Below are 16630 nucleotides of genomic sequence, written 5' to 3' on the forward strand. Positions count from 1 at the left end.
ACTCATTCGAGTTGCAAGTGAGCTGCATCCTATCACCAGCTGACTAGAGAGCGCGTACGACCTGGACAGGTCGCCAGCCAATTGCAAGGCTAATACCGACAAACAACAGATCACACACACAAGCACAGCGATGCACAGAGAGTCTTCAAACAACATGACTTTCCGTAATTGAGCCACATACGTGCAAACCATTCCTCAATGTGACACTGCTATTACATTCCCTTATTTCAACAGTCACTGTTGTTTTTACACATCTCAAAACGTGTCATCTGTTTTTGAAAACAGCCAATCAAAATGAGCTGTTTTGACAGTATACCGAAGACTGTGTACAGTTAGGATAGACAGACGTAACGTCACAGGTTGGTAATCTTAAGGTGCACACCAGGCCCCAACGAAAAAAAAAAAAACAATGTCTCCTTTCATGGGACAAGTTGTGGTCTGTCCAAAGACAAACATCTGTAAGAGGCACTTCCGCAGCATCCGCTGTTGCTCGCCTCACCTATCGCTCAGCAACAATCCCGAATACGTCCCTGTCAACATTTCCCAAATGTCAAGATCAAGAGGTTGTTTGCATTGTCTGTCTCACAGAGTGCCGCTTGCCTTCAGAACAACAAAGACTCTCGCATTCTGTGGGCCAAGGATGACTTTCTGCTGACGACTGGCTTTGATAGGGTAAGAAGGAACTCATTTTGCTCAGTTTGCTTCCCTAAATGTTCCGATACAAATTGCTTGAAAAGAGACAAATGATGGAAAATTGAGCCACAGGTAGACGCCTCTGGGAAGTGGTTCCCCTCAGGACCTGTCCCAGTTGGTTGATGCTGAATCATCCACAGGAACAGCCCAAATGCCCCCCCCCCCCTTTTGCTGCTGTAGACTGCAAATTTCCCCAGTGTGGGACAAATAAAGGTTATCTTATCTGATCTTATCTTATTTGGCTGATGTCCCGAGCCCATATTCCAAGATTAGTGTGGGGAAGGAGAGAGGAGAGGTGGCAGTAAAACAGGCCAAAAATCCACATATGTCAGGTCACCAGGCAAGGTGAATAAATCAGATTGTATGTAATACACATCTAAAATCAGCAATTTCAAAGGCGCATTTTAACGAAAAATAACTGGCCCAGCTGTCCATTTTAAAAATCGAATGTGACTCTTGAGCACAAAGGTTTCCCCACCACTGGAGTGTACCATGTTGGTTCTATGCTGCACTCTGATTGTTCTATTTGTATTTCAAACGAATCGGCTCCTTCAAACTTGATACGTGCACATTGCGTCTCCCGTAAATAAGTTCTGTTCTGTTTTTAGGTGCGTAACCGTGAGGTGAGGCTTTGGGACAGCCGGAACTTGACTTCTTCTGTGAGGTCTCAGACCTTTGGCACTTCCAGCGGGTAAGTGTCGTACAAGTGTGCAACCTGCGGGGGTCCCTCGTTGTAAGTCACTGTCATGACGCCTCGCGCTTGCATGTCTTCGCCGAACCCTGTGTGTGGGATGCGTGGAAGCTGTTGTCACACTATGAGGTTTCGCTATGCTGTAAGACAGCAATGTGGACCTCCTGTAGTTGTCGCGGCGTACCTCCACGTTCACACGGCGATGCCCTCTGAATGCATCCTTCTATTCATAACCGCTATGACGGGGTGAAGCGACCGCAGTCGGCACTTTGACACCTCAACTGCTTTTGCCACTGCAGTCGCTGCGTTTATTTTTCCAAACGTGGCTGCTGAGGGCCGACGGAAAGCAGGAATGCAGCCGGGAATCCAGTTTGCAGGGGATTTGTGCGATGCAGAGCTGTTTCGAAAAGTATTCTGTTTCATCGAGCCATCAGAGCCAGCTTTTAAGTCTGGATTTACACAATGCCCAATTCTGATGTCGTGACTGTCAAATAGTTGCAGTTGGTTCTGAGTGACACGTATCCAATATGACTGTTACACACACCTGAAAAAAAAAACCGCTTGCGCAGATGCCCCGATTGCACGTAAATAGCTCCACAGGCGTGACAACATGGAAGTGAACAATTATACATACATAACACAAATATAAAACATTACGTAGGCGCTTCCGTGCAATGATTGAAATGGTCTCACACCCAAAGTCAGCTGGGATGAACTTCAACTCACCCGCCTCTCTGAGGTCAAGGACGAAAATGGATGGGGAATAATTGTTTCATGTTATTCCAAAAATGTGCTTTGGACAAAGAAATGCTTCCCCTTTTATAGAGTCGAGCACAGTCACAATTATTCCTCTTCATGTTGAGTAAACAAATATTAAGGTCTGTCTCTTCCACGTGTGCCTCGACTGGACGGTCCTTACAACAGCCTTTTTTATACACTGCCTTCATTCAAGGCGTTCCCCCTGCCGCAACCGGCTTGCCCTCGGGTTCCTTGCGGTCGGTTGGACGTTTGTGTGTTATCATGGCATGGCGGCTTTTCTCCTGAGTAATTTTGTTTGTGTTGATCCTTGCCTCAGCGCATGTGTCGACAAATGCAGCCATCAAAAGGAGACTTTGTTTCCATTTGTCGCCGCGCTCCATTAAATTAAACTATGCCAGTTCGTGCGTGCGTGCGTGCGTGCGCAGCTGAGGAGGCTTGAAGTCAAGCATGCACAGCGGAGTATTTCCTCCCTGTCATTTTTAGGTCCAAAGTACACATAAAGAGATATGTGTTCTTTTTTTTTATTTTTTTTTTTGCTTGCCTGTTCCTAATTAAAAGGGCTGCGGTAAACATGGGCTGTAATTGGAGCAGCAGCCTGGATTCTATCACGTTAGCCTTGCCCGTCCACAGTTTTCAGTAGGACTGTTTTCATTGGGATTGCCACAAAGTTGAAGAGGCCGTGCGCTCCAGCCAGTAGAATTGGGCTGTGGGTGGAATCATTTGGAATAGAGAATAATGAAGGGGTAATGTTGTTATTTTGGAGGGGCTCAGAGTCAAAATAACAACTGCGGCAGGGATATGTTCACATTTTGGAACGCAAACTGCACTTTTGGACCTACCAGAACACAGCAAAAGTTAGTTGCCATGACAACTGTTGCTGCTTCTTCATCATCGTCGTCATCGTCATCTTCTTTGTGTTTTCTTCATAGCAACTAACTTTTGCTTTGCACAACAAGTATTTTGACTTGACTTGCCCTTAAAACGTTATCGTGTTGTGATTTGTACCAGTTTATCGGCAACAGATGTCTTGGAACGTGAAGCTTTTCAAAGGTACAAAGGGGCATGTCACAATTTGCGATGAGTTGCGGCGGCGATGATTTACTGCTCAAAATATCGTCAACACAAACAACAGTACAAATCTCACTCGGGTTATTGATTTGATCTTCTGTGTTATACTGTAGTTGCAGGACTGGAAAGAGTCGAATCTAGTGATTGATTTTAAAGGGGGAAAAAAAAATGTTGGCTCTCAAACTGGGTCAACATCCGCAGCCCGGGGTCGGGCACCACTTCTGAGAACAAGGCAACACCTTCTTTGTCTTCTCATGACCGTGCATTGCATTGTTATTAACCAGCATACAAAGAGATCAGGTCAAGCCATTTTTTTATTTTTTTAAATTTTTTTTTTTTAAATTTTTTTATTGCCGCTTATCCTGCGGGTTGCTGGTGGGCGATCCAAGTGAATTTCGGGTGAAAAGCAGACGGCAACCTACATGGGTCGCCAGTCATTCACCGGGCAACTTTTCACACTCACATTTACACCATCACTGAGCGGGAACTGAATCCACACTTCGAAGTTAACTGAGGCAAAGAGCGTTTTTTTTTTTTTTTTTTTGCGTAGCACACCTGGTGCAAATGCGCACCCTCTCCATGTAGTCTATTTCTGTGTGTTTTTCTAGCGGGGTCGTGCCTGAGTGCAGGTTCCAGTCATCAGATGGAATTTAGCCAGGCTCCCTCCCCTTTAATCAGACAGATCGAGGAGAGGCAGGGAACACTCACCCCTTTCTTCGATCAGAGCCCGGGCGCTCTGCAAAATCAGTCCCAGATGAAGGCTTTCCTGTGGGGGATTAGGTGCAGCTGCAGCGTGGCTAACCAAAGCATACAAAAGTCCAAATTCAGAACATTTGCGCCATAGTTTGACCTCGCTCTCCTTTGTTTTCGTTCGTCGGACAGCAGTGCGTATTAAATGCTGCTGAAAGTGTCCAAATTACAAGTCTCAGGTGAATGTCCCCATCCCACTTGGCACTTCATCTGCGGAAACTTCAAAACGTCAAAGAACCTGAACGCGGTGTTCTGACAGATCAAACATGAAGCTCCGCAATCTGTTAGTCATTTAGGGTTGAAATTTGGGATTCACTGGCAACAGAGGGAGGCTTGACCACCGCCCCCCCCCCCCAAAAAAAAAAAAAAAAAACAGGGAGGGGCTGTCCTAAAAGGGCAAAACTCAGTTACCGTACATTTTTTACCATTACTTTGAGCGTACATAGCTTTATCAACTGCTGTTTACTTGAATGTATGAAGTATTCCCCACCCTCTAAAATAAACACAAGTTTAAAGCGTACCAGCTTATGGGGGCTCCATTTTAGATTCAAAACAACATCCACACTTTCAGTCTTGAAGCAACCAATTTACCAAGTCTTGCAGAATGAACACATACGACACATTTCAAGAGCAGTGAAAGATCTGTTCTCAAACCAGGTTCGGTGCTTTAAATTGGCTAATAATGCGTAAAAAAAAAAAAAACAAGAACTGCGGAAAGACCAACCCAATTTAGTGGAGCCCTCTGGTGGCAGGTAAATTTCCACTCGTGCCTTGACGTCATTTCCAATTTGCAGTTGGTCAAGATCTTGCCAAACACGGCACCACGCTCACATTAATTATTTAGGTTTCATTTCTATTACGCAAATGCAAAATTAATCAGAGGACGCTGTTTTGACTAGCGTTGGCAAGTGCATTGTATTTTTTGCTTTATTATATCATTTTGGGTTGAGCAGGGAACCTTGAAAGGCGTTTTGTAGAAGCTAATGTGAGCTCCATTGATGTTTTAGAACAGGGGTGTCACACTCATTTTTGTCGCGGGCCACATCGTAGTGACCGTTTCCCTTGGAGGGCCGTTATGAGTATGAAAACATATAATGAAGTCAAGAATAATGGTTCACTCAACAATTGTTTCAATTAGTGTAATGAGGGATTTGGTAACAAGAAGATGCTGACCATATCTCACTTCTTTATTATATATGATAAGTTGAAATTTTGGTACAGATTTTAACAATCATTGTAGAAGTTGACATGATTGATTTGCTTTCGCGGGCCACATAAAATGACATGGCAGGCCAGATCTGGCCCCCGGGCCTTGAGTTTGACACCTGTGTTTTAGAAGATCAAAAGTCACACGGTGACCCCCCAACATAGCACAAATACAGACACCAAGAGTCCTTTTTCCTTACCGCTCATTTTGTTCCACCAATATGTTGACTTTCTGCACTAGTTGAGTTCAAGTTTGCTAAGTTCCCAGGATGTGGAATTCTATTTGAAATTTTATTTGAGTTCAAAACCGAATGGAGTCAAAAAAGAGAAGAAAAAAAAACATGCACTCACACATGGAAGTATGCAGTCTTTAGCACAGGATATTTAAAATAATTCACAGAGGATTTTGGTTTCATCCCACAGGCTCCTTTTTGTGTGAAGTTGCCACAGAAAGAAAAATGGGGTGGGAAAAAAAAATTCCCTCTCTTCGTCCGTCCTTCCTTCCGACCTCCTCCATCTTTTCTTCCATTCACCTTCGCTTGAATGTCTTTTGTGGTTCGCATTTTTAAGTTAAAGCAGACGCAAGTGGCGGATGATGACACATCAAAGGACGTGGCAGTTGAGGACGTGGTTACGGTAGTCGCACAAAGCCGTAATGCGTTTGGGGAGTTTTGGAGACCGTCCGGCCCAGGTTTTTTCCATCCTGTACCAAAATACATAAAACAGCAGCAGCTGCAGATAATGCTTTGGTCAACAGATGGGGGAAAACATTTTTTAGTTTTGCCGTTTATCAAATCCAATGCGCTAGCTAGCTCAAGTGTCTGGGATCTGTTCCATGCACAGAAGCCTTTGCTGTATTTTGGGCCGTCCCAATTCCATTTTGGCACATTTCACCTTTCCCTTGAGGGCAAAACTCCAGTAGCCGATCTTTCTGATGAAGACGTGAGGAAGGCTGGCAGCAGATGCGGGCCTTAAGTGGAAACAGTGCAAGGGCATTCATCGCAAAACATATGGATGCAATGCGAGGGGTTGAGTGTCAGTGCGAGGACTGCGTTGGAGCCACGTTGACAGGTCCAGAGAGAGTTGCCAGACGACAGGCACTTGGAGGGATTCTAAATATTCCAGGTCCCATTTGCGCCAATTTGTCTTGTCACTCCAGTGTCTCCGATCTTATCTGTGCTCCTTAATTCTTATATATCCTCAGGTTTTACACCTGGACGTGTTTTTATAAATTACACCGTTGCACCCCCCACCCCCCCCCTTCAAAAACTGGAGCAGCTTTAAGGCTCTTTAAATCATGCCGTCTACCAAATCCTGATGACGCTCTTTGCTGTGGAAGGGGGAGGGGAAGAAAAAAAAATGACTTCAGCGGTGGAGAGAAGTGTGTTTCCCATTAGTTAGATGGTTTCCGCCCACCGCACAGCCCCCGCGGCCTCCGTCGCTGCCTCTGACCAGATTGTCACTGCACACCTCCGAGCTCGATAAAGGAGAGGAACGGCCCAAAGGGAACGATCAAGTGGGATTCTGGTGAACTCTCAAAAACGGTTGCATGGACTTTAGTGAGAGGGAGTATTCATCTCGATCATTATTAGCCATCTTGAATTTCTAGCGTGAAAATATCTTTTTGACTATTTTCCCCCTTTTTTTTCTGTTTTTTTTTTTTTTTTTTTTCTTATTAAATCCGATTCTTCTAACTCAGGGGTCGGCAACCCAAAATGTTGAAAGCCATATTGGACCAAAAAAGCGAAAAACAAATGTGTCTGGAGTCGCAACAAATTAAAAGCCTCAGAAAGAAGGCAACACATGCTGTATGTATTGATATTAATATATTAGCCTACTATCAAAACGACAAAGTCTGCTTTAGCTTAAAAATGTAATATGTATTCGACATATTTTTATAGCATCGGAAAATGTTAAGAATGTTTGTCCTCCTCCAGAAACCATATTCAAACAAAAAATATATTTTCACTCCCCCATCTTTTTCCATTGTCAAACATTTTAATACATACATAGGCTAGCACCAGGTGGCGCTAAAGAGCCGCATGCGGCTCCGGAGCCACGTGTTGCCAACCCCCGTTCTAACTAATGACGCCTATTCCATTGGCAAAAGCAGGTTTCTAGTAGCTGGTCAGCCGACGTCCAAGCCGACGAAGCCAATACCATATGGATAACGTAAACCAGCGGTCCCCAACCTTTTTTGCCCCACGGAGCGGTTTAATGTCAGATTATTTTCAGGGACCATCCTTACAACAAAATAACATGATCTAACCTGCATGAAAACTGGTATTTTTTAAACATAATAATAAACAAGAATCATGATACGAGGAACATCCTATCTGGCCGAAACACTCTCTGGTCGCTATGGTCATGTTTAAATTTGCCTTCAAAATAAAATACACTGCAAATACAAAGTGCATGAAAAATACGACTCAACATCGCTGCATCTTATGCAGAGTGGGCTTGGTGCATGGGAATCTCCCGTTGAGATAAATCCATATTTTAAGTAGGACTCCTGATACTGTCTATTAAATGTAGTTTTCTTTTTCTTGAAAGTCAATGACTCCTCTTCTGTCTCCTGGCTGGGCCTTTTCCCCTTCCAAAAGACGTTTGTTTTTTACTCATTTTGCTAGCTCTTGGGTTTTATTTTAGCGGTAACCTATCATGTGGGCGAGAAGCGCGCCTTAACCTGTGTCAACAGTGACGTACTGTAGACGGATGTAACAGAGAATCTGGTGAATTTTCAAAATAAAACATCTTTCAGATTCCGAAATGAATAAAACAGAAAAAATATAAGATATTTATTCATTCTGTGTGGTACCAAATGACCCACGGACCGGTACCGGTCCGCGGCCCGGGGGTTGGGGACCACTGATGTCAACCACTGTTTGACGTTCATCGGATGAGTTATTAAATAGTGTTCTATTGCACGGTCTTTCTTTCTTTAGGCAACACTATGCACAAGTGGTTAGCACTTCTGCCTCATAGTTCTGAGTTTGGAGTTTGAATCTGGGCTCTAGTCTTCCTGTCTGCACTTTGCCCTGCATCCCTCTCGGCTAAAATGTGACCAGAGAACGTCAGTCTTTATGGTTGTCCATTTTTAAAATGCCTTGTCCCGACTGAGGCTTTCGATGCAATGTGGCTTTAATACTTACCAAGTACAACTTTGAAATTGAAACTGAGGCAACCTGTATTGAGTGGTGGTTTGAGCCAAAGCCAATATTTTGGTCCTTAAGTACTGTAATATGCCATTTTCCTGATGTGCTGAACCGAGACTGAAAATATTTCACCCAAATTCCATGATTTAATGTCTTGAATCTGTACTACACAAATATGACGCCATCTCAATGGCCACTTTTTCGATTGAGTTTGCAACATTTGCTATCATCTCCTCTTGGGAGAAAAAAAAGTCATCTGAATCCCTCCACCCTGCTCGTTGAAAAGAATTCACCGCGAGTGAATTGGTCTGAGTAGTTGGTAGCATTTGCTCCTGGCCAGTTGATGTCCCTTCCCATGTGGCTGCCATTTTTCCTCCCACGTTATGGAAACAAGTCAATGGCAGCCAAGCAGGGGGGAAATATGCCACGCTTCATTTAGTGGCAATGCGGCTGATGTAGCCACCAGTCAACTTTATTTGTGTGTCATTTTGGTAGTGCGTTTTCTCATTGGACGGAGTTCTCTGTCCGCTTACACACTAGTCATTGCAGACGACTTTCCCCTGCTATTGTCCATGCTCACTCCCCACGGCCCCTTTGTCTTCACACCAAATGTCACACCTGGAATGTGTGAAGCCGCGGCGTCGGTATAAGTTGGAATTTTGGACATGGCAATGTCCCGCTTCAGCGAGTTCTGTCTGTCAGGCGAATGAATGGCGCCTCTACTGTTCAGCCTCCAATGCCAATTTGCTGTGAAGTGACTCCCAATTGCAATGAGCCTACCATCTTTCCTCAAATAGTGTTTTCTAGTCGAATAGATTACCACAGATCAACAGCTCCACCCAAGTAGATGCTCACTTTATCGGCTACAGTGATACCCCTACTTTCGAAATTAATTGGTTCTGGAAGAAATTTCTTAATGAGAAAATTAGAAGAGACGTATTTTCCATGTAAATGCCCTAATTCATTCCCATCCCCGTGCCACCCCAAATTCAGAAATAATTGTTTCCTAAAGCACAAAAATGCATCCAAATTTGTAACAAATACATGTTACAATAAGATTATTGCAAAATAAATGAGTTGTGCATAATGATGATCATTGAACTTTTAATTAACTGCGTCCTCATTGTTTTTTACCCTCTTTAGTCCACGTTCTCTCTCAAAAGTGGTTTTTGCCTGGCATTTTGTAAAGAATTGATCCAACGACGTTTATTTTTGTCGACTTTTAACAATCCTTCGAAAATTTTCACGCCAAACATCAGCATCGTGAGTGATCGCCCGATTAGGGAACCCTTTTTCTGAGTGATTCACATTTACGTAAAACTGTCGGAACACCTCATGGCCTGAGGGGCGAATGACGAGGATGCTGCATAGACACATATGTATCTACACACACAGAAATATACGGCAGAGGTCCCTCTCAGCCAATGGGATGCCAGGAAGATGCTCGGTAATAGCCAATAGCAGAGCAGCGATAAGTATGTTGCGTTCAGGAAACTCGGAGCTGCGAGCGAGCAGGCCATACAGTATTGTTACCTTTCGTATCTTGAAATTTCTTTCGTAATAAGAGGCAATATTTTCCTGTTGAAACGTTTTGTAACTTGAAAAATTCGTATGAAGAGACGTTCGTAAGTACAGGTACCACTGTATAAACTTTTGTTGTTGACATGGAGACGTTGAGCCCATTTGAACCATCTGAACAAAACCTTAAGCCCAAACTGAAATGGTGAAAAACTGTTTCACGTTATATTCCTACAAGTGACTACAACATGGGTCTCAGGCTTTGCACGTCTGTAATGTATTTGGGAACAAATTGGCATCTGTAAAGACCCTTTAAAGTGAAATTAGACAGGCAAATCTTTTCATGGTAAATGGTAAGTACTGTGTGTTTGTAGTTAAGACAAATTGCTGCCTGTCAGATTTCTCTCACCTGTCAGGAAATGTTATGGCAACAAAAGCGGCGCTGCTGCACCTGCACGGGCCTCCTTGCACTCCTTCTTGGGGCTCTGTGGACATGGACATGTCCAAAGCAAGTGCACTTGGCCCTACCCTCAGCAGATTTTAAAAATGGACATAGAAATGCAGACAGAGGGGATAGTTGGGCATGTGTGGTGGCCAGGAAATAAGTTGCCCATTGTGCAAAAGCAGGTTGGGATTGGACTCAGAGAAGAAAAGGTTGAGGACCCTTGGGGTTAGGAGTCCAACTGAGAGGGCTCTGTAAATTTTTCTGCTCAAGCATCAACTCAGTATGAAGCCTCCTTATGTTATTTCAGTGAGGTCAATTAGTTAGCCGGCAATTGTGTGGACGTTTTGTGCAAGGTTGGGGGGGCCCCCAGTGACCAACTCGCTCTAGAAAAGGACTCGGATTTGTGGACTTGTAAGCCCTCTGTTGTTTGGGTTGTCCTTAATTTCTTTAGCTTGGTTACGAGTAAAGCCATGTCCATCAGATACGGACTACTTGCGCCAAGTCCGTGATGTAGCCAGCTTGCCATTTGATTTCTCTTGCGATTGGCAAATTACCATCCGGTTAACTTCCTGCTCCATTCACAACAGGGGCAACATTGTCGGACTGAAAAACCTGAAAGCTTGAACTGCCATTAAAGTCTCAGTGGCAAGATCGGAAGTACGTCACGGCACTGGTGCAGTCGTCAATCGGGAAAACTTCCTCCCGTAAGGTTTGTACTTTGTTGACCTGTTCATCCATTAAGCCTTTTGCACTCGCCTCCCGCTGCCTTGTGGAGACAACGAGCTTTGCAATGCCTTTAACGTCATTATATAGGGGCTTTGTTCCATCATCTGGTGCGCAGCGAGTGCATTGGAGGCATTCAAGGTGCAGGTGTGCGTTAGATTGCAGCCCAAGCATGAGGTGGAGGGCCTCCATTGCTACAGGCAATTGAGAATGGTCAGTCCCATGCATTTAATGTCTTTTAGACTTGCACGTGAAGTCAAGCTTGTGTTATGGACCACTATCCAAACAATATTTATCATTGTTTGACAGTTGTGGTGACAAAGGGAATCGGGCAAGTGTGTCTTTTGAGATGCATTCAGGCATGACATAGGCGATGCTTATCTGGATAGAGTAGGAGTTTTGCTGGTTCTTAGGGTTTTTTTTTTCATGGAAACCCATGAAAATGAGCATTGGTCCTCTTTTGTACCTTGATGTCACGCGTCCTGCTGTTCTTGCTTTGCTGCTGGATTCTACTGAATGCCGTTTGTAAATGTCAGCTCTCAAAGAGAGGGTGAAAAGACCACATTTTGCACAAAGATCCTTCGATAAACATTTGAACGCAAGACCAGTACGGACAAGGCAGGAGGCCCCCCACGGCAGGAAAATATTGAAACGTCCACTTGTTCCTTCAGAGACTAAAGAGGACAAAGCTGGAGAACTGCTGGGCCTTTCACCCATACTTTCCCAGCTTGTGTCCTGAGGTGATATGGCTTTTCAGTCGCACTGGACTGGAACAACATGAGCTTGCTGGACAAGTGGCACTTGGGAGATGGTTCTGAACACTTCCTGACCATCGTTGCTTTCTTACTGTCTATGGTAGCTAACAGGCAGATTCCACAACCTGAACTGTGAGCGCTTCAACAATGGACAACATCTGACCTCACCCACATTACGAAGAAATGACATAGCGACTCTACTTCCTGAGAGACCGATAGATTATCAGCCCTCAACAAGAAATGACAGTCATACAGCCGAAACTACTTCATCACAGTTATCACCGATGAAAAAGAAGAATTTGCGAGCATAACCACTATATATTTAGTGTGCTGTTCATGCTTATATAAAAAATACATAGGCTAGGCTCAGAAGTCTCAGGTTCAGCTCAGGGAGGAAGTAGGAAAATGTTTAAAGCACAGACACAGATTTGTGATGCAAAATGCAAGTGTGTTAACTCAGCTAAAAAATTCTAAATATTTTACATTGTTTATATCAACAAATTCCTAAATCCAAGAACGCCCTGCGGATTGAGAGTCCTGCGTATCTGCAAAGTCGGTGCAAATGCCAATCGGATGTTCAGTGTAAGTGTTTGTAGGATGTTTCAAGGGAGAGAAAGTTCATTCAAAGTTCATGTAATCTTGAATATTAATGAATTACGTTATGTTGTCATTTCATTTCAAATACTGCACCATGAAACGATGTGAATTACTTTCTGTACAATGTGTGCAGCGGTCAAGTGTTAATTGACAAACAAATGTCAACTAATTCAAATGACTTAAATAAGAAACAGCCGAAGTAGGAAATAACAAAAACTCAAAACCATTTGAAGAAAAATACCAGAATAACATCATGTTGATATTAACAGGAATAGAATCACCTCAGGACAAATATTGTTCGTGTTAGCTCCCAAAAATTTGTGTCTGGGTCCCATTTTATCTGTCATCTTATTGTTTTTTGTTTTGTCCTTGATTGTAAAGTGTCCTTGAGTGTTGTGAAAGGCGCTTATAAATAAAATGCATTATTATTCCACCAAATAGAAAATGAGCGGCTAACAATTAGCATGCTGAAACAAACAATTGAATCAGCTCATCAGTTCCCTTTTTGTTTTGTTTTTCCCAGTAGTAGGATAACACAAATGACATGCGTTTGCGTTTGAGGCACCTATCGGTTGATCAGTTACCGGCAACAGATTCGACCAGGACGTTGATCACCCTAACATTCCCCAGCACATGGCTCGCACCGCCATTTAAAAGAAGTGACATCTAACGCCATACAAAATAACATCAGACGTCAGAGGTGACACACAACCGAAATCACGTGATTTTCGCCTCACTATAAAAACACAGAAAGAGGGAAATGAAGGTAACAACATATTGTACAAATAATATAAACTGTCAAGACCACTTAATCACATACTACAATAATGTATCATATACCGTATTTTCCGCACCATAGGTCACACCAAAAAGTCTTCAATTTTCTTAAAAGCTCACCGAGCGCCTTAAAATCCAATGCGTCTTTTGTATGGTCATTACGGTAATACGTCGACTCCAAGATGGCTCCTTCCTGGAGACATGCTACCAATGTTATAACTTGCTGTTGGTTCAGTGAACTGTGTCGCTGCTTTATCAAATAAGTTTTTGTTGCAGCTCCGAAAAAAAGGAGAGCTGTGGTGTTAATTTTTTAAAACAGTCTCAACAAATACAGGTACGTCTTTGTCTGTCTCCGTGCTTTCTTCCGTTATTCTCGAGAGGCGTTCAAGACCGCCACCAAAAACGTAAACTAACGATTACTTCAATGAAACTACAAAAATTGAAAATAATACATCAAAACTGAAAAGCAAGCGAGGATATCACAAAATGAATTATATAGCCCCCCCTACAGAATTTATATTGTGAATTCATCATTTGTGAATACACAACAAAGGAATAAATAACTACCACTGACATCTTGTTGTGTTATTTTGACTTCAAGATGGCGCCGCGAGAGTGGCTGCCTTTCCAGCAGCTCCCATTTATTTTGTTCTTCTACTTCTTCCTCTCATAACTTTGCTGCTGTGAAGTGGGAATTTCTCCATTGTGAGACTATTAAAGGTTTTCCTATTTTATCTTATCCGATCGTACTCTTGGAGCTTCGATAAAGGAAATGCCAAAAATGTTTTTCGGAGGCGGTCATGAACGCCTCTCGAGTTGACCGAAAGAAAAGAAGGGAAGGAGACGGACAAAGACGCACCTGTATTTGTTGAAAAAATGAGAGCTGTGGTTGTGGTTGTATTTTTTTTTTAAACGCAGACTTTATTAATGGTTTTCACAGAACAAATACAGGTACTGTACGTCTTTGTCGGTCACTTCCTCGTGTAAGGAAGGCGAGAGGAGTCAAATGGTGCATTCAAGTGCGCTCAGTTCGTTCGAGAACCGAAATTTGTTCGTCATCCGAGGCATAAAAAAACTCGAAATTTTTGGTCGAAAACCAAATTGGTTGCGAACCGAGACGTTCGAAAACCGAGGTTTGACTGTACTTGGTTTCGAAACGAACTGCATCTTTTTTAGGGACACAATGGCTTGTCCAAGGTACTGATTTTGTAGCCTTCTTGGGAGTCCTTAACCCTGCAAAAGATTCAAACTTGAGAGTCTGATCATTAGTCCTTTGGGAAACTTTAGTGTAGACCTTAGCTCAGGAGATGGAAAGCGACTCCTCCTGTACCCCTACTTCTTGCGTCTTCGAAATGCTATATTGCTCTGACCTGATACCCCTTTGCTGCAATACTCATTTTCTCTTGTCCTCTTGTCTTTTTTTTTCTTGAATTTTCAACCATAAATATGAAGTGTTGAGTCTGCAGCCGCCTTCCCAACCCACACTGCAAAAAAAACATGGCTGTTAAAAGACACGTGGCCCTGGTCGTACAGACACAAGTGCCTCCTGATGTGAAAACCGGCAAAATCCCTTTTCGATTGACTGATGAGATAGCGAGACGTAAGGTTACAGGCTGTTGACGGCCAGAAAGAAAGAGACCGAGCGACAGGAAATCAGGAAAGCGAGAATGCGTCCTGGCTGCTGAGATGGTGTTGGCAGCGTGTTCCCCGCTTCTGACCTTCACGTGGTTTCTGTAAATTATATCTCTTAAGATGGAAAATATGCAGCGGTAGAGCTCGAGAGACCCTCACTCCACCCCCGTCAACCCTTGCGTCTGCTTTACCCCTTTTCCGAAATGCTTCATCCATCTATAGCGCCTCCTTCTTTTTTGTCTGATTTATTCTCTGGTCTCTATTAAGTCGTTTCCTTCTTTGGTGACTCCAATTTTATGTCATCCATCCATCATTCTGCTCCATTTTGGGCATCCGCATATAGCGTGTGTTTTTCTGTCATCTTCTTCCCCCCACTCTCGCTCCCCACAGTTATGCTATTTTCTGCTACGCACGGAGGATACATTTAGCTTGCGGTCGCTTGGGAAGTAATGGCTACATTAGTACGGGGGTCTGCTGAATTACTACGTTCTCCGAGCAGCAACGGGTTCTGCGCGCACTGATGCGAACTTTCCACCGAGCCGAACCCACCCACTTGGGATGGCTGCATGCGCGTTCAGCTGCCCGTTGCACCCGTTTCCAGGCCGCAGCCCGGGCTGGCAGGCACTCGCGCAGGCACGCGGCGTCGGCCTGCCCCTGTTTATGTTTGTTCAACGTGGTGGCGGTTTTCACACTGAGCCGAGGCGAAGGGAAAGCATCAGACGGTCTGGCACACAAATACGCTCGAACAAAGCACTCGGACGCTGGTCAAGTTGCGACTGCTGTGGCGCTGCAAGTGACTTTTGGCACTCAACGCTGCTCGCTAGACAGAAGTCATTTCGGCTTCCTTGGGCGTGTGCCTGAGGCAGAAAGGCGCTCGAGCTGGGCAAAGGATTCGATTATGTTGCCGTTTCTGGCCTTTGAATTGTGGTTGTGCTTGACACTATTTCGCTTTTGCAACAAAAAGTCATCAAACTGAATTCAGAGGGTTCTAGGTTTATGAATTGGTTTCATTCCTTCGAACTTAAGCTAATGCAGTAGTGAAGTTTCAGTAAATATTTGTATGAAAACTAATTCTAGGCCAAAAATTAAATGGACAACAAAACTCTGGCAGTAGCTGTGTCCTGCTTGCGCGAAATTGTATATTCTTACGATGCACTGTTGTCTATCACTAATCTATGCTATTCCAGCAGTTAAGTTGTATTAAAACACTTCATAGGCCATGAATACAAAACAATCAAATAAAAACTCGTGAATATGGCCAAAACTCAGCATGCCTACTCGTGCCGCCTGACCACGTGTTGTAATGCTGCTGCGCGCAAATTAGTTTATTGTGCGCCATTCGTAACTGTCCGAAACAGATTCTGACATGAAGGAGAGTAAAATATCCTGTTTTTTTTTTTTTTTTTTCTTTTAATGAGTTTGCGATTATCTTAACTAGAATACCATGTCGAATTGTGGCCAAAGGTGGATTCTTGGTCAGTTACTGCGCAGGATTCTAGTAAATGTAAGTCATTTTAAACTAAAAAGAGAAATGTTTACATATTTGGAAGTGGAAGTTTAGTCCAAGTGGAACTTGTTTGCTGCCATCAGCAAAGGGTGGATCAAAAATTCACTCTGGCACCCTAACACCACTTTGACAGTGTGTGTTCAGAGAAGCAGAGCACATTCAATTTCCATTAGTTTCTGAATGCAACCTATATTACAAACCAAGAACCTATATTATAAACCAATCAGCAGCTCATGCTTGAACTGTTTCCATCTGGACTGCCTGATGCATTGGAACTCCGGCTCTCCTTTTTTGCGCACGTTGATCGAAACTGCACCTTTGAACAAGGGAAATTGTGTGTGGGGGGGGGGGGGG

General features: G+C 43.6%; 1 protein-coding gene across 1 annotated transcript in view; it reads left to right on the plus strand.

The window, feature by feature from the left end:
* Positions 1–463: 463 nt before the first annotated feature.
* coro7 (coronin 7) overlaps positions 464–16630 on the plus strand; it is a gene marked incomplete at its 5' end in the record, with an annotated part of 78579 nt that continues 62412 nt past the window's right edge. Inside the window, 2 exons of the mRNA XM_019897350.1 lie at positions 464–672; positions 1302–1384. Coding sequence (XP_019752909.1) covers positions 464–672; positions 1302–1384 — 292 coding nt within the window. The remainder of the gene's footprint in view (positions 673–1301; positions 1385–16630) is intronic.

This window comes from Hippocampus comes, unplaced genomic scaffold (genome assembly GCF_001891065.2).
Source record: "Hippocampus comes isolate QL1 unplaced genomic scaffold, H_comes_QL1_v1.1 scaffold238, whole genome shotgun sequence".
Taxonomy (NCBI): domain Eukaryota; kingdom Metazoa; phylum Chordata; class Actinopteri; order Syngnathiformes; family Syngnathidae; genus Hippocampus; species Hippocampus comes.